The sequence below is a fragment of the Alternaria ethzedia genome (genome assembly GCF_023757985.1).
Source record: "Alternaria ethzedia strain BMP 0044 chromosome Unknown scaffold_8, whole genome shotgun sequence".
Taxonomy (NCBI): domain Eukaryota; kingdom Fungi; phylum Ascomycota; class Dothideomycetes; order Pleosporales; family Pleosporaceae; genus Alternaria; species Alternaria ethzedia.
The window spans coordinates 878,442-898,650 of record NW_026056201.1 but is presented as its reverse complement, the minus strand read 5'-3'; the positions used below and the strand labels follow the sequence as shown (position 1 = coordinate 898,650).

At 52.7% G+C, this 20,209-nt stretch overlaps 6 protein-coding genes across 6 annotated transcripts; 2 read left to right on the top strand and 4 right to left on the bottom strand.

The window, feature by feature from the left end:
* Positions 1–59: 59 nt before the first annotated feature.
* J4E87_004499 (uncharacterized protein) lies at positions 60–647 on the bottom strand (the record flags this gene model as incomplete). Its single annotated transcript, XM_049376120.1, has 1 exon — positions 60–647. One exon carries the CDS (start codon positions 645–647, stop codon positions 60–62), a length of 588 nt encoding a protein of 195 aa, XP_049234329.1.
* Positions 648–3,811: 3,164 nt separating this feature from the next.
* Positions 3,812–6,361, bottom strand: J4E87_004498 (uncharacterized protein; the record flags this gene model as incomplete). The annotated part of the gene is made up of 3 exons (XM_049376119.1): positions 3,812–5,201; positions 5,306–5,908; positions 5,955–6,361. 3 exons carry the CDS (start codon positions 6,359–6,361, stop codon positions 3,812–3,814), a joined length of 2,400 nt encoding a protein of 799 aa, XP_049234328.1.
* A 1,054-nt stretch (positions 6,362–7,415) lies between these two features.
* J4E87_004497 (uncharacterized protein) lies at positions 7,416–10,029 on the top strand (the record flags this gene model as incomplete). The annotated part of the gene is made up of 4 exons (XM_049376118.1): positions 7,416–7,541; positions 7,597–8,092; positions 8,142–8,904; positions 8,952–10,029. 4 exons carry the CDS (start codon positions 7,416–7,418, stop codon positions 10,027–10,029), a joined length of 2,463 nt encoding a protein of 820 aa, XP_049234327.1.
* Positions 10,030–10,798: 769 nt separating this feature from the next.
* Positions 10,799–12,829, bottom strand: J4E87_004496 (uncharacterized protein; the record flags this gene model as incomplete). Its single annotated transcript, XM_049376117.1, has 1 exon — positions 10,799–12,829. The coding sequence occupies one exon, from the start codon at positions 12,827–12,829 to the stop codon at positions 10,799–10,801; it is 2,031 nt and encodes a 676-aa protein (XP_049234326.1).
* Positions 12,830–15,185: 2,356 nt separating this feature from the next.
* On the top strand, positions 15,186–16,100 carry J4E87_004495 (uncharacterized protein; the record flags this gene model as incomplete). Its single annotated transcript, XM_049376116.1, has 1 exon — positions 15,186–16,100. The coding sequence occupies one exon, from the start codon at positions 15,186–15,188 to the stop codon at positions 16,098–16,100; it is 915 nt and encodes a 304-aa protein (XP_049234325.1).
* An 889-nt stretch (positions 16,101–16,989) lies between these two features.
* J4E87_004494 (uncharacterized protein) lies at positions 16,990–19,542 on the bottom strand (the record flags this gene model as incomplete). The annotated part of the gene is made up of 3 exons (XM_049376115.1): positions 16,990–19,059; positions 19,107–19,122; positions 19,385–19,542. 3 exons carry the CDS (start codon positions 19,540–19,542, stop codon positions 16,990–16,992), a joined length of 2,244 nt encoding a protein of 747 aa, XP_049234324.1.
* Between the last annotated feature and the right edge of the window lie 667 nt (positions 19,543–20,209).

Here is a 20,209-nt window from a genome sequence, read left to right as displayed (position 1 = left end):
AAGACATCACGAAGCTCAATTCAATTCAATTTTCATTTCATCCCATCCCACCCCCACCATCAATTCCCCTCCAGCGCCTTCATAACAACCCCCCTCGGCCTCTCCCCCATCGGAATCTCCAACGCCAACTCATGCCCCCTCTCCGTCATCTTCCCCCACGTCTTCTGCAATATCTTAATAATCTTCTCCTCATCATGTTCCTTCTCAAACGCCTCAAACTGGTCGTCCAGAAAAACAAGACACGCCACATCCTCCAGCACCATCGTCTCCTCGTTCACTTTCAGGTCTTCTTTGCGGATCAAACTGCCTACTGTCGACGCGTCTTCAGTGGTGTATCCGGCATCGACGCAGATTTGTTCGACGAGTTCCGCTTGTCGTTTTTTTAGGAACGTGCGCCAGGCGTGGTAGCCCGGGCGCGTCATGGGGTAGCTCGCGCGAGGCACTTCCCAGCGCCGGAAGTGTTGGGCGCGGATGGCGAGGCGGAGGGGCTCGGAGGCGGAGGGGGCGCGTTTCTCGAGGTAGGAGGTGCATTTCTGCGCGTAGTGGAGTTCGTAGGGCATCTCGGTGCCATTGATGGTGACTTTATTTGGGTCTTCCGCGTGGGCTGCGTCGATGGCTGTTAGGGCGCGCTCGAGGGGGGTGGACATCGTGGTGGTTGGTCAGAATGGTTAGGGTGGTTTTGAGGGTTGGGGAGGTGTTGCGCGATGTTGCGATGCGTGCACGGGAGTGATGTAAGGCATTTCGTCTGGTGTTAGATTGGTTGATGCGTGTTGCGCAGAGATAGCGGCGGATGCCCCGCGTCAAGTGGGGGTCGACCCTGCTTGCCCTGGCGATCCCCAGCCAGAACGCGTGTGCGTGCGCGTCGTGCCCATCCTTCGCGACATCACCTCAATCGATCAACTCCCCTACCGCTTCCTCTGCAACACTACTGCGCCGAGACTGCGTCCTCCTCGCCCTAGTTCTCTGCCTTGCATGTGTAGATGCGGTGGCCTGAGCTGATTGGGCAACGACAACACCCCCTGCTCCGCCTTCCCTAACCTCGAAAATCAACGCGCTCACCTTGTTTCTCAGCCTCATGCCATATTATCGCAGCGCCCCAGCTACTTCCACCATGTCATCTATACTCCTTTCTTGTGATTTCAACGTAGCTGGATTGTCTTTTCACCTGTACACACGTCTCCGACCCCGAAGTTTCCTGGCCCATGTCGCAGGACTGGAGTACGCCTGATGACTTGTGGGCCATCAGTGGCTCCTTCGCACCCGACACAATAGACGACTTCCTGCCACCAGAAGATGATGATTTTGTGCCACTTTTCGACGACTCATGGCTGTCAGGTTTTATGGCGGATGACAAAGTCGACTCCGGATGCGATGCTCCTGTGAACACAATCGAATCAGCACCGGGTATCTCGAACCATTACGGGTCTTCATTCGACCAGTTGGGTTCTTCATTGGATCTGATTGATGGATCATTCTTAGGAGCTTCGCACTCGGTGGCTGCCAACCAGGAATTGACAAGAGTTCAAGCAGCGACCCACGAATGCCCTTGTCCATTGGAGCAGATTTCGCTCGAATCCAGCGTAGAAAAATCTCCCAAGATATCTGGTTCAGACACGCCCGCGAAGCGTTCAACAATGAACAGGAAGAAGTTCAAGAGAACCAAGATCTCGAGCGACATCCGCCTCATGTTGGACGCGCACTTCACCGTCAATCCTTATCCTACCGATGGCGAGCTGGCTCTGTTATCTGGCAAGTCTGGACTTGTAGTACAAGTAATTAAGAGATGGTTCATGAACGCAAGATCGCGCAAACAGGTATTACACCGTAAGTGAGACAATGTCATATTTCCTCTAGGAGACCCAATATCTGACAAAGATAACGCCGCAGCTCTTTCAAATTCGTCCGTCGACCCTATGGCCTTGAGCCATGATTGTACAGATAGCTTGCCACAACCCGTGTCGCCGAGAAGTCTCTTTGTCAACGAGCTTGTTGACCCTGATCGATGTTCTCCTGTTCCTAGCTCCTGCTCCCTCGAAAGATATCTAGCAGCACCGACGGGCGAAGAAGCCATTCCGACCGCAAACATCGAGGCTGCATTACAAGACAGTATATCCAGGACTTCGCCTGGTCCGTATCATCTCGCTCTGCCGCGGCTGCCTACGCTTAACAATCTCGCTCTATCCCTCTGCGATGTTTGCCAAGTGGAAATCCCTTCTTGTGTTGGACTCCCTTCCTCCTGTGCGGAATGCAGTATGAAACGCTTTCTGAGAGAACCGGAGACCCAAGCTTTCCACGTCGAAGCAGATACCTGGACCCACCGAGAACAATCGAGTGTGGTGGGCTCCGATGCCTCAGCTGATTCTGGCAATAGTTATGGAAGTTTACACAGTCGGATCTCGGTCAGCTCAAGGGCTTCCCGTCGAGGGCGTAAACGTTGGGGACAACCACTACCAATGCCTGCGGCGGTGAGACGGAGGTATTCGTCGCCAAATTTGCATCAGTCGAATAACGAAGAGCTAAGCTTAATCTCGAATGCTGAAGCTCCATATTTTTGTACATCAGCCGATTGCGACAAGACGTTTCGATACCGATCTGAATGGACGAGGCACGAAGAAGCAGTTCATCATGAGCCTTACCAATGGATATGCTGTCTGGACATGAAAATCGTCATGCGGTTGCCACATTGCTTCGTTTGTGGTGAAGTAGACGTCCTCTTGAGTCATCTGACAGAATGTCACTTTGAGAACTGTTCGACAGATGCGGAAGAAGCTCGGACATTCTTGCGAGAAGATCAATTGGCACAGCACATGAAGAGAGTTCACATCAACAAGACTAGCCCCAAGTTACCCGTTCCCAAGGTTCTTCTCTCGGCATGGAAGATCTTGAATCCTTCTCTACCAGTGTCGTCTTTGCACTGCGGTTTCTGTGGTATGACATTCGCTACTTGGGAACAACGACAAGACCATGTCTTTGACCACCTGAGACACAGCATATGTAAATGGTCGTGGTGGCCGGGCAGGCTACCAGTCGTACCTACAAGTTTCTCAGAGTAAGTCATCTAGTCCAGGGGCTGACTTTTGTACTAACACGGCAATAGCGCCGGGTACACTTGTTCCGCTTGCTGCGCTAGCTTTCCAAGTATCGAAGTGGCTGCTCAGAAGCACCCGGCGTGCGCAAGCTATTCGTGCCGTTATCTCCATGATTGGCATGCACTTTTCAGAACCACAACGAACTTTTTTGTCTCATCGTCCCGTTGGCAGAGATCACAGTGTCGTCTATGCGATTTCCAGAAACTTTTTCCCAGGCATGAAGAGCCAAGTCAAATGTATCTGTCAGAATTGAGAGAGCACGCAAGGAGCCACAATCTACGAGCTTGCAGCCTACAAATTTATGCCGACAAGGCAAAGTTTCAGCAGCACATGAGCGTATGTCACGGCGCAAAACATGCGGATGGTACCAATTGGCACATCATGCGGTTCATAGAGAGGTCAGGTAGAGATCACGTGGTGCGCACATGGATGGAGTTGCAAGACTGCCTCTTGTGTGATACCAAGCCTTCAGAGGCTCATGGCCTCTGTTCGGTGGTTACTCCCATTCACCGTGCAGAGGGTGCGGAGAAAGAGCCAAGGAAAGAACCTCTCATGTGGCGACCCATTGAAAGCATGGATTAGTGGCTAGAAGACATCGGACAATGTACATCAGTCCACCGCGAATATCTGTAGTCAATATGCATTATACTGTACACTGGTGTTCATTTGTAACAGATTGCTATGATCTATCTACTGCTTATTGAGAGGATAGGTCATCGCTATCACCCCCAATTCCCTTGCGACGGATCCTGCGTCCACGAATTGCTATGCTGCTGCTGTAAAGACGGTACTTGGAAGTAGCTGTTTGGATCTTGTTGTTGTTGTTGCTGTTGCTCCTGTTGCGCCCATCCATTGCTATCCTGCCCTGATATCGACGACGCACCAGGACTATGACCCTGTCCTTGATGCGGCGCCGGAAGTCCTGGTCCATATACCATCGCCCTTCTCTTCTGGCCCCCGGAAGGTTGCGGCAACTCTGGTACCGGCTGAGGTGATGGGGTAGCCCATGTTTGTTGACCTGGGCTTGCATCGAAGGTCATACCGTGCGGTTGCGGACTATGCCCAGATCCGTCATACGAAGTGCCGGTGTAGGACATTGAGCTGGCGAAAGGACTTGATTGCGGGAAGAGACTGGGTGGTGTGGTTGGGCCGCCGGGGTACATCAGATTTGGCGCTTGCGGTGACACAGACGGCATCGGTAGCCATTGCGGAGGGTAATCAACGGGCGGTGGGAGTTGCTGTACTGGAGGCGAGGTGTGCGGTGACGTTTGCTGGCGTTGGTAGAGCTGAGCGGAGAGAGCGGCTGACTCTCGTTGGAAGCGATCGCGCCAATGGGTAAAGCCGAATCTCAGTCCGAACTTGGAGAGCACTGACGTGTAGTCGTGTATAGCGTTTATCGCCCGGTTTGTAGGATCCAACGGCGAAGTCTGCCCCTCTGGTAGCAGTGGCGACGGGAAAGATGGCGCGCTGATCTGCGCGGGTGGTGCGAGCGGATCTTCCGATTCCGTTTGAGGGGCCAGTGGGGTTGGTGGTACTGGCGGTCTTGGGTCAAGAATCATTTCCATGTTGCGCGACAGAACATCGACAAATTGTCGGCCGGTCATGTACGCACGCATCGCGTCGTAGAAGGTGACGGGAGGTTTGACCGTGTGTGACGGCTTGTCCAGTACGGCCAGCAGATTGGTAGCATATGCAATACAATGCTCGAAGATCAGCCGTTGCGCATACTCGTGGATGTGGGGTATCCGCGGGCTTGGTGAGAGAATATAGACATAGCTGTAAAGAAGCTCGAGCTCGAAGAAGGACTTTACGGCGGGTAAAGTGCTCTGTGGCATATCCTGAAACCACTCCGACATCCTGTTATATTGCTTCCAGATATATTGGTAGGGTTCTTGCCAAGGCTCGCGACCAGATTGGAAGAGATCCATATACCACTCCGATTGTATCTCTCGTATTCTGAAGAGATCAACCGCGGTGTCAAAAGACTGTTGGAAGACCTGGGATGTGGGCGAGGCAAATTTTGGTGAAACTGAGGCATTATAAAATGGAAAGCCGACGTGTGCAGCCTCGTCTGAGAATGAAAAGGCGCGAGTCTGGACGAGTGATGTTGATCTACCATATGATTAGCAAGCAGAGAGAGAAAGAGAGAGAGAAAGAGAGAGAGAGAGAGAGAGAGAGAGAGAGAGAGAGAGAGAGAGAATGAGATGCGGTCTTACCTGTCTAGAGAGTAAACACACCAGTACACTCTCCTCCTGATCTCGAGCTTCGCTCTTGACATTGCAACATTCTTGGATGGATCTTGATGTATACCAAGATCGACCATCGCTCTGGAAGCTGCGCCCACCAGTGTCCAACTATCGAAATGATGCGGGTCCATAGTAGCGTAAATAGTCCAGAGAATCAAAGCCTGAATGCTGGAGACGTAGCCCGGATGTAGCACGTCTTCGGCGTTTTCTAGCGCAGCATTCATGTGTCCGACGGCATCAGAGTAGTGGGTGTCACCTCTCGACTCGGACTGAGAAAGACAAGCGATTGCCAAAACCATGCGCACGCTCCAACGATCCCAAGGTTTCGCATTGTCGCCTTGTTGATAGACAGCATCCACGGAGGAGTAGAGGGTAGCCTCTTCGAAGACTGGCCAAAGAGTGAAGATGTTGTTCAAGTAGTGCTGAATCAATGGCGTCGCTGCATACTTTGGAGGCAGTGCTTTGATCAAGTCTGCAGGTAGTGGCTCCTTTGCGCTCGCCGATCGGATCAGGCGGGCGTAAGACATTTCTGTTGTGAAGCCATAGAAGTCTCTCGCAGTGGCATTCACAGCACTGGGTGGGTTAGTGCAGCACATTAAGGTGGATATGGCGCACTCACAGAAGACCGAAATCTGACACCAGGTCATCAATCTCTGATGCTTCCTTCCGTCGTGCAGCTCTTTTGCTGATGGGTCTAGTTGCTTTTATGGTATCGGCAGACGCTCTACGCGGGGTCGAGTTTTCAGACATGTCTAGCATTAGAACGCCTGAAGACTTCCGCCTCGCCCGTGCTTCCTGGATCTTCTTCTCGAGCTCCTCGACTCTGGATTCCAATGTAGCAACATAGCTCCGTTCCTTTCCGCGCGCAAACTGATCGTTCGTGCTCGAGCACTCAGAGGCCCGATTAGACTTCTCACAGGCGGTGCATGCGGGCAGCTTTCCATCGCACTTGACTTTTGCGGCTCGACATCGCGAACAAGCAGCCACGGGTCTGCTCACCCGGAGCAGCGGCGTTTCCAGCACCATGTTCCTTCTATCTTAGGACAAGTAAGTATGCATCGCGTGGTCACCTGACGCTGGGCGAATTACAGTGCGGAAGGGTTCAGACGACAACTGGCATAAAAAAGGAAAGCGGAATCAAATGAGATGGCACTAGGCACGATGTATGAGTATCGCTGTAGACTACATGTTCAAAGGCGGTATGGAGATGGAAAGCCCTTCGCCTGACGATCGATATAGACGGGACGGCACTTACCAGCTCGGTGCAATGCACGTTGGGGGTCTAGCGCGACGATGCAGAGATCAGGTCCGCGGACAGCCTTGCCAAAAAGGCGGTACAGCACGCGATGTATTTGGTGGTTTGGCGCTCTCGTGGTGTTGAACAGCGGGTTGACGGGTGGCGTAGCGGGCTCGCGGTACCCTGGACTTCGTAATGCCGCGGCTCTGTGGCCGAATGGAGAAGCGGCGGACGGCGGTGTTGCCCCGCTGAGTCGGCCAGGGAGAAAGCGATGCTGAAAGGGACGGGTGTGACGCGGTTGCGAGCGACGGGATGAGGATAGACGTGTGCTTGGCCGAGCGTTCGAGGCCCAATTCCAGGAGGCAGCCTATCAAGAGCCTGGTCGCGCTTGATGCCCACGCTGCACGTCTTTCTTCGGCTCCCAGAGTTTGGACAGTGGCCGGGCCTGTCACCATCAGCCTGCGCCGCACCAGCGACGGGGGCGTGTCATGCTTCGACTTCCTTTTGGCGCCGTCTGATTGGGGACGCTCGGTAATGCGCAGGCGTTTTTTGTGGCCCAGTCGACGTCGCGCTTCGTTCCTTCTTCCTGGTTAAAGATACACCCACCGGACGACACTCCGGTGGTACTGCTCGGCTGCTCCTCGACCCAGGCACCGCTACCGTATTCAGGAACTCGCTCCCACATCGCCATCTCGACGGCCTCACGGACTGAGGGCGCAGGACCAGACCTTGCCGGCGCGACAAACCTCCCGGGCATGGACGTGCGCGTCGATCTCCCCCACATCCCAGGCGCATCATAAGCCAGCTCCCTCGTCCTCCTCCGCCCGTGGTGAGAGACGAGCGATGGAAGTCGCGACTGCGACACACTCCAAGACGGAAGGGGCCCCGCACCCGTCTGAGGAAGGCACCACCACAACCGGCCAGAGTCGCATCGCCCACACTCTGACAGCTTGCTGTCGTTGTCGGACGGTAAGCATCATCCCGGGCACGGCTGGCTACGTAATGTCCACTGACCAGAGCCCAGCGCAAGACGAGATGCGACCCCGGACTCCCTCGATGCGGGCCATGCGAGCGCACCAATTCCCACTGCGAATACTATGACCCCACCAAGGGACGCAAAATACCCCGGAACTATGTCGTGCATCTGCAGCAGAAGGTGCGCGACCTGGAGAAGCAGCTGGCTGATCTCGAACGGGACGACGTGGAGCCAGACCCTGAAGATGTGATGCGTGGGGCAGCCACGGTGCGTGTCCAGGACTCCGACGAGTCCAAATTCCTAGGGCCTTCCAGCGGTATCACCATAACCCGGCTGGTGATGCAGCTGGCGAAGCAGTTCACCGAGTCAAAGAGCATCTCTGAGATTGTGCCACATGCCGAGGCGAAGAACATCAAGGACACCTTCGCCCAGGAAGATCAGCGACCCACCTCCAAGATCTACCCAATGGTCAGCGACGTCGCGGCCGAAGAACTGCCCAACAGAGACCTCACCAACCTACTGGTAGAACTCTTTTACTGCAAAGGCGCGTAAGGCTGTCTCATTGTCACACTGACACCGACTGACTTGACTAGTGCACCCAATGTACCCCATCTTCCACGAACCAACCTTCACCAAAGATGTCGATGAGGTCTACAACGGCTCCACGGACCCCTACCAGAACTACTGTCTGCGCATGGTCATCGCCATCAGCCTGCAGAAGATGGACACGCAGTATGCGGGTCTCGCCGACAGCTACTATCTCGCCGCCCTGAAACACTTCGAAGCCGCCATCAAGCCTATGAACCTCAAGACCCTGCAATGTTTTGGCCTAGTCGCAGGCTATTCGCTCCTGACACCAACGAGGACCGCAGTCTACTACATAATAGGTCTTGGCGTACGACTGTGTCAAGCCTTGGGCCTACACGAGGAGAAGACAATCAGCATGGGCTCTGGTGGACGTCAGGCAGACCCTCTCGAAGTCGACATGCGCCGCCGGTTGTTCTGGAGTATACTTACCATGGACTACGGCTTGTCACATAGTCTTGGGCGACCCGCGCATTTCGCGACACGGCGGGAACACATCGACGTCAACTTCGGCGAGCTCGTCGACGATGTCTACATTACCAGGGAAGGCATCAAACCCGCACCACAAGCATCGCTCAAGAAGTGGATCGGCATACATTTCTACAAAATGCGCCTGCTTCAACTCGAGATACGCAAGATGCTGTACCAGAGAAAGAAGCCCGAACCAAAGGATGACCAGCACCCTTGGTTCGCTCAGATGCAGACAAAGATAGAAGCTTGGAGAGACACAAGCCCTGAGATGGACGGTGGATCAGGGCTTAACAAGGTCTGGTGAGTATGTCTCTTTGCATCCAAAGTACCTCGACTAATGCGACTAGGTTCATCGGTCGATACAATACCATGGTCGTCTTCATGTACCGTCCTTCTCCACAAGTACCTCGCCCGTCCCTCGACGCCGCCATCCGCTGCTACGATGCTTGCCAGTACAACATCTACATGACTATGAAGCAGATCGAGACCAAAAGCGTCGACGTTACCTGGATCTTCACACAAGCCATCTTCATGTGCATCAACACCATGCTTTGGACATTGTCATACTCCGAAGTGCGAAGACGTCATAGCCGCGAAGAGGTCGAGGGTCACTTGAAAGTGGCTATGGAGTCGATCAGGCAGGCGTCCGAGCGATGGCCTGGTGTTGAGTCCGCCATCGGTCTTTACTATAACTTGATCCAAGCCTGTATGAGGATCTTCGACAAGGATGGCGACGTTCCCATCTCCGCCAGCTCACCTTCCGACACTGCATCCGTGGGCACTGGCAACATTGTAGATGGTATCAATCGATCACGAACCACAAGTCCAGCAACGGCGTCTACAGCATCGGTTCGCACGCCTTCCGACAAGGTACCAGTACCTGGACCTTTCGGCTATTTACCGGAACACAATCAGCAACTCTTCAACCTTGGCAACGGCCTATCGAACCCTCCCAACCCGTTCTCAAGCGCACCGACACAACAGGCTGGACTGCAGACGTCGCCTCAGCAGCCCCCATCATTGGCATACAACGAGCTGAGCCCGAAAACCACGATGGACAACAATATACCCTCCTACAGCTATGCGCCTACAGGCCAATTCGCGCCGCTACCCACTACCTTTGCCGAGTTACCTACATGGAACCCAACGTTCACGATGCCGCCTCAAGACAACTACAGCATGACAAATATGCAGATGGCTTCATCGCCTTTCTATAACGAGGCGTACGCAGCGAATCAAGGCTACGAAATGGCAGACTATCTCAACCCGGCTTGGAGTCAGGATGCTAGGGGTACTGGGCTCAATCAGCAACAACAGATGGAGCTGATGCACGACTTTGAAATGAATGAGGCGAAGAACATCGAGATGATGATTGAACAGAGTCACCAACTTTTCCGTCCACCGCAACTACAGCAAACCTACTGAGCGCCCAGTCAATGTGCGACCATCAAACCAGAACATTAAACACACTAGGTCCTGGCTTATCTGCATTGGAGTACGAAGACACATACTACGCGATTCAGAACGGACATCAACCCGGTCGGCTGTCATCTCGATGGTTGAAGATCTGACGCATCCTTTATCGCATTGGAAGGATCATCTCCCGGCTTGGCATTCGCGTACGAAAGGTTCTCGCATGTCGATCTTGTCGATCTTATCCAGCAGATTCGTCCGGTGGCAGCTGAATCAGATCAGTTGCATGAGTAAGATTCTCTGGGGGCCAGAATCAAACTTCGCCCCAGGGATCCTGAGTCGCCCGGGATGGTCCTTGCACTTCGGTCAACTTTGCGACGTCCAGCCTGTGCTAGAAGTCTAGAGTTCTCCATGGGTGCCAGCGGTCGGCTCCGATGAACAAGCCCTGGGAAAAATCAACGTAACGTGCTGGATACGCAAACTCTGCGAAAGCCAAGACCGGGATGGGCTGGCTTGGATTCTGTAAAGAGATGTGATTGTAGGATCATAGCCGAGAGGCAGATGCATTACATGCAGCCCAATAAGGAAGCGCTCCAAGCAACAAGACATCATGCGATATAGATATTCAGCTGGACTGAATAAGCTTCACATACAATGTATAACAATCATGATCAATTCGTTCATCCTTCCGTTCTGACCCTTGCCTGTTCCCATATCGCACTCCCTAATACCACCCTTCCACGAGCCCTCTCTCCATCCCTCTTCCTGTCCCATCCCCAACCTACTCCCCCTCCTCAATCCCACCTAACCTCCCCACCTCCCTATCAACCCACCCCCCAACCCGCCCCACAACCTCCTCAATATTAATATCCACCTCCATCTCCTCTTCATCACTCTCATCCACAACCTCCTCCCACACATCCCTCATAATCTGGTACACCCAACACCCGCCCTTCATCACCGTAACATGTTCCCAATCGTTCACGATCGGCCGTGTGTCGTCTAGCTCTTCGATGAGGTCGATGAGTGAGGTCAAGGGCTCGGACTGGTGGTCTGAGAGGATGTTTTCGAGCGCGATGCGCGCGCCGCGGGTGAAAGGGGTGAGGTCGCGGGGGGTCAGTGGGGGGAAGGGCGCGAAGGTTTGGGGTGCCAGAGGAGTTGAGGTTGGGGTTGTTGGAGAGGTAATAGATGGCGTGTCGGTCTTCGAGGGAGATGATGGAGATTTCGGCCGTGAATCAGGTGAGTTAGCGATGAGCGGAGGCGAAGGGTTGTTCCGTAACACGGCGGTGTCAGACCACGTGTCCGAGAAGACATTCTCTTCTGCGGGCATAGCGGTTTCTGCGGGAGGTGGCTCGAACAACTCAAAGGGTGAGGACATGGCACCTCTTCGCGGCCGTGTTGTAGTATTCCGCTTTGGCCGTGGAGCTACTGGAGCCCTTTTCGCCACTTTCGCGACTGACGGCGCTGGTGGTTTGGGCTTCCTTGCGTCTTGCTTGGCCTTGGAGATGTTAGTAGGTTGCTTTCCACGTGTGGTCATTCCGCTTCGCGTTTGTCGGGTCTCGCGCGTCGTACCGTTCCTTGAGATGGGTTCCCGGTCGGCCATTTCAACATCGACGTCCTTGTCTCCATCCACTGCCACTTCTTCTTTTCTGCCGAAGACAAGTGTCTTAAGCTTGCTCGTAGTCTTGCCGGTAGCTTTGCGCGTCGCTCGCTTTGTCTCTTTGATACTCTTGGCAGGAGCCTCTTCCTTCATCTGCTCGCCCTCATCATCTGAGTCTACAACTTCCGCACTCTTGTATGGTTTCGGTGGACGTCTGCGCTTGGGGTGGTGATTGGGTCCTGAGACGTGTACCGGGTTGGGCGCAGACGGTTTACGGGTTTTGAGCTTGACGATGAGACTTGGTGGGTCGGTAGGAGTCGTGCTGTCTTTTATCGAAGGTGGCAGGTTGGCGGGCGGTTTGCTGGGTGTGTTCTCGGCTTGCTGTTTGTTCATTAGTCTGGTTGAGCTAGATGCATAGAGCGCCGTACTGACCGCAGATAACCTGCTTCGAGTGTGAAGACGCGGAGATGCTGCTAGATTATTTTTCGTTTTCCTGCTCTTGGCTGTCGGTGATGAGGGTGTCGGTGGAAGCGTAGCGCTCGTGTCTCCCAATTCAGAATTGAGACCGAAGAGATGGCGCTTAAGATTCTTCGCGTCGCTATTGGGCGTGCCGTGGGTCAGGCGCATTCTCTTTTGCCTGGCTTCCACTGCGATAGCAATTCTGGCGGCTTCGATGTCTTTCGTCTTCTTTCTGCCTCTCTTGAGCTTGCCTTTTCCTTTGGATGGCTTTCCGTAATCTGACTCGGATTCGTAGAACTGTTCTTCCGCGCTATCTGGCTCGTCATAGTCTAATAGCTCGCTCGATTCTATGACTTCTTCCATCTCATGTGACTGCTCGCGTGGCTGCTCGTTTTGGTTATCAGGTCGCTGGGAGGGTGTCGCATCTTTCACTAGAGACTCGTGCTCGGTAGTGCTTTCGCGTTCTGGGACTGACTCTGCATTGCGACGCGTGTTTTCGTCGTAAAGCGCTCCGATAGCATCGAGTACCCGCTGCAGAACGGAAACTACTGGAATTCCTGCTTTGATCGACTCCGGAACGTTTACGTCGATGGCAGTGTCGAAAGCAAGTCGGCCACGATGAAGAATATCGGGCAGCAGCTCCAGTTGTGTCTCGAAGTTTTGTCTGCGCTTGTGAAGCTCTGCAAAGCTCCTAATGTCGTCAAGTGTCCCATTTTGGATCGCATCGTTGATTTCATCTTGAGTGGAACCCATAGCTTGTTCTCGTGCTGCAACGAGGAGGCGGGGTGGAACAGATGATAGGAATGGAAAGTGGGAAGCAGTGCGCGAACAGGAGTCGCAAACAGACCCTTTAGTCGTGATCCTTGCGCTAAATATTTCTTCAAGCTTGGGGGAGGGATTGATGATGTTGCGACACAGCAAGTTCAAAGACTACCTAGGTAAGTAAGTGGGAAGTGTGCTCGGGCCCCCTGTCCGGCTCGTCACGGCCAATTTACTACATGCAGCGCAGCTGCCGGTCTTGTCAACACTCATAGTCGCGCCATCAAACGGAAATTATAGCTAGCAGTAATTAGATCGCTAAAATACAAGGTCGATGGTCTATTCTCCGCGTCTCCGCTCTTATTGACCGTGATACTGATATCGTGATATGCCCGTGCCGTAGGCGCGCTGTGGCTTCTACGTTGAGCAATGTTGTAATGTTGTAGTCCGTAAAAGTCATTGGAAACCTCCAGGCTCATCGTCTGCGAAAGGTTCCATGCCCGTGCACATACGGCTGAAGCCGACATTCGCTTGACGGAAAGTGTACATTCGTTGAGAATCCCTGCTGCAGACTACTGGGTCCCCTAGTGAAAGTGCTTTCCACATTTAGCTACACCACAATGTAACTGAGTGAGCGTGCAGTAGACCCACTGGATGCTTCTAGAATGCCATTGGGTTGCAGCATGACTATTCCAGCAAACTTTGCCTTCTACATCAATACATTAAGCGCGATCATAACAGCTCGATACTCACCATAGATCTTATTTAGTACGCACAACCGGCATAGACACCACTACCTAGGTAACCCAGCATTGCTCGTACGAAGATAGTGACTAGCAGAAGCAGATGAACAAGCAAGAAATGAACCGGAGGAGAGAGCCTCGCCTTATCGAGATGATATACATGAGCCCAGAGTGGAGCAAATTGAGCGAAGTTTTAACACACCAGCAAGCCTTTCGTGCTGGCGTGGACTACGTATGCGACATCCTCGTTGGCCTAGTCGGACATCCCTTCTTATGCTATCCTCCTTCGTCGGTCAGGACCGTTTCCACCAGCATCAACGGATATAGATCACACGTCAAAAACTCCAGATCCACCGGAAGAGCTTCTTCGTTATCATGCATTCAAGACTTCCATGCTGGTGCCGTGACGGCTTTGACAAACATGGATTTGAGAGCAGTAAACAATCGACTTGAACGGGAAGCGAAAGAAATCATCACGTGTCTGGAAATGTTGGTGCATCATGAATTTGTACGTTTGATGGAGCTGGAGATATATGAAAGGCGGTCGGATCCGGACGCTATGCGAAGAATGGACGAGTTACGAACTGTCAGACGGATGGTGGGTACGATAAAGCTGATGAGGTGAGTCTCAGAATTGAGAGCGATGGTGGCGGAAGCGAAGTACGGTTCAAATATTCAGGTATGTCGTCCTTTGGCATACTGAAATCGAGGTCTTGGTCATGTTCGCGATGTAGAGAAGAAAGAAGGAGCATTCGCGTGTGGTGACGTAATGCCGATGAGCCGATTGGCCAGGGTCCAAAGCTAATCCCAATCCAGACTAAGCCTCCTTTTGTGTGCTGAAAGTCAACAGAATCCCATTCATTGTCGTCTCCTCTGTGCGCATTCGTTCTCTACATGTTTTCACCATCGCACACTCGCTCGCCGATCTTCCTATCTGCACACACTGCCAAATGCACAACGGATTACCTAGGTGTCGTGTTTACAATCAGCATAATGTGACAGCAAGGTCAAGGTGAAATGACAAAGCGTGCATTTCACACAACACGACAAGGCACTCGAACTGTATATTATGAGTCCCACCGACGACGCAAGTCATTCTACGCCCCGTCGCTCAACTAACCATGTCTCAACCACCAGATGACCACCCAGCCACCGCTGTCGACGGATCTCAGAAAGCACAAAAGAAACCTATAATTCCACATCGAGACAACAATGCCACCCAGAACCATGTCTGGCAGCTACCTAATACCAACAGCTTGGACAATCCATTCTTATACGCCACCACCCAATACACTATTCTCTCCAGTCTTGTCGAGCATCTTCGGCCCCAAGATGTTCTCCGGCTAGCTCAAACTTCACAGACGGTGTACTCAAACTTGGACTTCTCAAGCGCCGCTAGCCGTACCAATCTCCGTACAAAGGTACTGTGTCCCGGATTTGGCGTGCAACAACGCAAACTCACGCACAAGCCCGCTAGCGAGGGAGAATGGCACGTGCAAGCATCGTGTGGCAGCGAGATCAATGACCCAGACATGGAAAGCCGTCCATGTGTCACTTGTGGCATGAACACTTGCGATGAATGCAGGTTACATGTGACGTACCATTCCATGACCGAGGATAACGGACCACACGGATTAAGGTGGTGGGGAGGCCACATCATGACGAAAAACGCTCCTGTTCGCCTTCTCCCGCCTAACGATCCCATCTACCGGTACCCACCTGAAGACGATGAAGAACAGCCACCCTGGAGGCTACCGCCTGGCAAGGGTCGACCCCAGCATGACTGTGGCCGTCTCGGCTTACCATTTGACTCCAATCTAGTGGCCCAAGCCGAACCGATTGACAATCTACTTGATCAAAATCTTGGCGATACTCTATTCCTCAGAACCAAGGGTAGTTCACTTTGCTCTTCCGGTTTCAGGCCTGTCGCTGGACCGCTGTTTTCGGTTACTGCAGGTCGTCTTAAGCGACTCTGCACGACGTGCTCAGCCACGGAGGTCAAGCACCAGTGTACGTGCACACTTCGAAAGCGGTTCCTCGACCGATGGCTGTGTATTGAATGCTACCTCGAGAACGAAGCTAAACCTGGTGGTGCGGCAAAGTTGGAGATGCTGGCGGGAGATGAACCAGGAGAATGTCCATGTGGGAGCTCATTCGATGCACATGACCAAGATTCGTGGCTTGTATGCGAGTGGTGCGATGGTCGGGTGACCGGGTCTAAGAAGGCCACTGAAGAAGAGGAAATGGCGAAGGATTTCGTACCGAACGAGGAGGACGAAGACAAGGAGGGTGCCTGGCCGGAACAGCTTTCAGATGGGGACCGTCCCAATCTGGATGGCAATCTGATTGACCAAGCCATCGTGGATGCAGGCTCTGTCGCGCCTCGTGGTCTGCATCGACACTTCGTCTGTCACGAGTGGCTTACCCGGAAGCAACATCTACAGATGGCCGAATACAAGAAGAAAATGGAGGAGGGCAAGGAGGAGGAATTCAATTTCTATTGGTCCCGCCATTGGAGGTAGAGAAGCAGTAACGGGGAAGTTAGGGGTCCGGCTTACGATGTATATCGGAGCTGCTCCAATGTCATAGTATACACTAGCATCCACTCATAGTTCGATGAAAGTAGTCGAACAATAATGGGAGAGGCCAGACGATCAAAGAAAGATCTGTTTGTCACATACACCTCTTTGTATTCAAACTAATTCTACCATAGCAAGCGTCCATGGGCTGATCTAAATATTCATATACGTCATCAAAGTGTGCCATCCATGTTGTGCACTGAACAGAGGCTTCTCAACTGGGAGGCGAACTTGTACTAGACATACAGATCCACACACACATACACATACACTTCCGTCTAATGTCTCATAACACATTCTTCCCCTTTCTAGACGATGCCGCCTATTCCCGCCGCCGCAACGCCAAACTCATGCTTGCATACCAGCAGCAGAAGAACAAGATTGAAGCAATGGCACCCTTTTCTACGCCTGATTTGGAAGCGGAATACAGTACCAAGTATAGAGATCTACATGCAAAATTGGGCGTTGTGCAAGAGCGCGACAACATTGTGAGAGAGGCGATGAGAATGACTCTGGGGAACATGACGCGGGATGAGATTATAACTTGGAGCTTGAGGAGCGAAGCATATGGTAGCGAGAGTAGGTATCCGACAGGTGCGATATAGCTCATGATGCGGGTAGTGGAGGTGCAGTCGTCTGTGAAAGCTGTGGTAGTGAGGAGATGTATCATTGATACGAACACTCTGTGCTTCTAAATACTAGCCATTCTTGAGCGCCGATGATGCAAATGCTGATGCTACGCCAGACCGAGACACCAATTACGCTAATACGCCCGACATGCAAAACGCCATTGTCCGAGATGGGTCAAAAGAAAAGACGAAGACGCAGATATCTATGCTTCTTCTTGGGCTGCTGGAATCCCTGACCATGCGGTCGATGTACAACTCGTGCGCGCCTCGTGTTCATCAGCCTTCCTCGCATCGCGAACTGCAGCGTCAACGGCGTCGTGGAGATCAATATGAAAGAACGGCCTATCAACACCGTGAATCGGGTAAAACTTCTGCTTCTCACTCGTAGAGGACAACTGCACCTCAAGTGCATTCGTCTCGGTTGAGTCCTTGCCCTGTTCTTCATCTCTGGCTCCCATCTGTCTCCGGGCAGCTTCTACGTCTTTTTCCTCTTCGCATGTCGCGCCTGCGAGACTTGCCGACACGGTGTAGGCTGGACACCAGTTTCCTGTATATTCCGCTGTCACGATAGCCGGGAAACCAAAACCTGCAAAGGCGAGCGCTTTGCGTGTCCATCGGTTGTGAACACCAGCAAAGTGCCATTCGACCAAACCGGGCGCTGCATGGCGATCAAGCGTCTCGCGTAAGCTCTTCAGTCCGTCGATGCTGGTAATGTCGAGAATATTGACAGTGGAGAAGTCAAGAACAACGGCTCGCAAAACGGGCAGACATGACGACTCTTCGATGAGCTTCTCCGTGGGTGGCGCGTCGCACCACAGACGATCGCATGCACGGATGCCATCATCCGCTTGAGTCCGGCGGGTGTTTGAGGTAATGTAAGAGGCAAGGTAGTCAACATGATAAGCTTGGTTGATATAGTTGAAGTTCTCGCTGAAACGATAGATAAAGACGCCGGGGTATGCCGGTTCCACGGTGATGTTCGGGTTATGGTTGTCTGTGACGTCGTAGGGCATATACACTTGCCGAGCTTCCTGCATAGCTACAGCACGATGCGTCTGTTCCCCGTGTGGTTGTGAAGACAGCGACGCGCTTGATGTCGACACGGACTGATCGCAGGAGCGGTCGTCGCGCACGATGCGCGTCACCTCAACAGCACCCCGGAATTTGCCTGGGCTTTTCGCCATGCGGACGAGCAGCATTGCAAAGGAGAGTCCGACAGTAATGTAGATCGCCGTCTCGAGATCGGTGAAGAATGCGATGACAACACCACAAACCCAGATGAATAGCTCGAAAGGCGACAGCTGGTAGTACTTGTGCAAGTCCTTTGGTCCTTTGATCAAATCGACGGTGGAGTGTATGATCAGACCAGCAAGCGCTGCGTTCGGGATGTAGTAAAAGACAGCTGTGAGCGCATACAATGCCAACACTAGGACCACTGCGCTGAAGACGCCGGATAACGGAGTGCGCACTGCAGCCTTGGAGAGAACAGCAGAAGCACCGAAAGAGCCTGTACACACATAGCCACCCACAAAAGGACTCAGTATGTTGGCAGCGCCTTGTGCGATCATCTCCTGTGAAGGGATGACGGTATAGTTGTGTTTGCGTCCGAAGTTCTTGGCGATGGCGATGTGTTCGACGATGAGGATGATGATGATCGCCGGGAGTTCTGTAGCCACCAAGCCGAAGAGCTTTCCGTCCATCTTTGGCACACCTGCATGGCTGAAACCCTTCTCAATATGACCTACGATCCGGAACTTCTCTTCGCCTGCAGGTGTCGTCCTATGTACCAGCCAGCTGATAAGGGTGTACAACAGGATAGTGAATGTAAGACGCAACGAGGAGATCATAGACCACATCTTCTTCTTCCGAGGTTGTCGCACCTCCATCTTAGCGCATAGGTTCTTGATCAAGTATAGGAGTACGATGGATGTGATACCGATCGCCGCATCCAGTCTTGCCGTGGGTAAGCCCTTCAAGAAGTTGACGTACACCTTGTACGGGGACTCACGCGTGTTGATCCCTGTAATGCCCATCAAAGTCGGCAGCTGTGTCGAGATGATAGTAATACTGGCTGAGGTGACGAATGCTGAGATGGGAATGTACGGGATGAACTCGATGATGAAGCCGAGACGAAGGATACCGAAGACGAGAATAATGGCGCCAGCAAGGAAGCTTAGCGCATGTGCAATCTCCTGAGGTTGATACACCCCCGGGTGTTCCGCTTCAACTTTGCTGACGGCGCTTCCAATCAGTAAGGACCCAACTGCTGTCGTCTATTCTTGGATTAGCGGGTTACGACATAGTAAAATGAATAGCTTACGCCGATGACGATATCTCTAGATGTACCAAAGATCCAATATAAACACGCGCCTGTAAACGTAGTGTAAAGGCCAAAGGCGGGTGACAGCCGCGCAAGCGAAGCATATGCCATGGCTTGTGGAACGACGACAAGACCGACCGTGATACCTTCATTTTCTTTAGCGATGGCCAGCAAGGGGTCCAGGTGTTTTTTAAATACCAGCAATAGCGTCTCCAGCCAGCCAATGTAAGTTATACCGCCTCAGCCACCGTGCGCTCGGAAATAGTTCGCGTACATACTCTGCGGCGCCATGTGAGGTGGGAATGAATTCGCGGAACCATTCTGCTACCGATGGATCCTCTTCGATGTACGTCTCGCCAACTGTTTCGTGCGCTATGTCTTTAAGGGAAGTCCTCTGCGCACTTCGGTCTTCTGAAAAGGTGGGTAGATATTTCATTATTCTACTGTTGACGTCCGTAATGATGTGTGTGGATGCAACCAGGCTACCAGAGAAGAACTGCGACCTTAAATTGGTAGGCGCATATACACCGAGTCAAAGTGATGTAACAAGAATGAGGGATGTGGTAGTTGCGTCCGGTCAAACTTGGTACGCCAATTTGGGAGGTCGTGGAATTAATACAATGACAAAGTTGTTTGCAGAGAGAAAAGAGGAAATCACCAGGTTATGAGTAGACGGACCGAGCGTCTCTGTAGGAATCGGGACGTGTTATCCATTGAATTGACGCACAGTCATGCGCTGTGCTTGGAGCATTTCACCGATGTTCCGAAAGTTCTCTTCGGGCGAGAGGTCTTGGCAGAAGTCGCGCCGATAAGATACTGCAACTCACCGCTGTCACTGCCATCTCGAAACGCGATACGCGTCTGAAACGCCATTATTCGGTCATTTCGAAAGTATTGGGTCCCTCTCGAAGTGTTTTGACGTCTTCATACGTTCATTGCGCGTGGTGAATATATCCAGTCGCGACGCGTGCAAATCGGTACCTCGCCGGCAGGTCTGGCGAGATCCGCGGATTCACGAACACATCTTGGCAAAACGGAAGTCGGTGTGGCAAAGCCGCAATTGGACGATGTTGGGACGTGAGGAGGTGCAGGTGATGATGGGG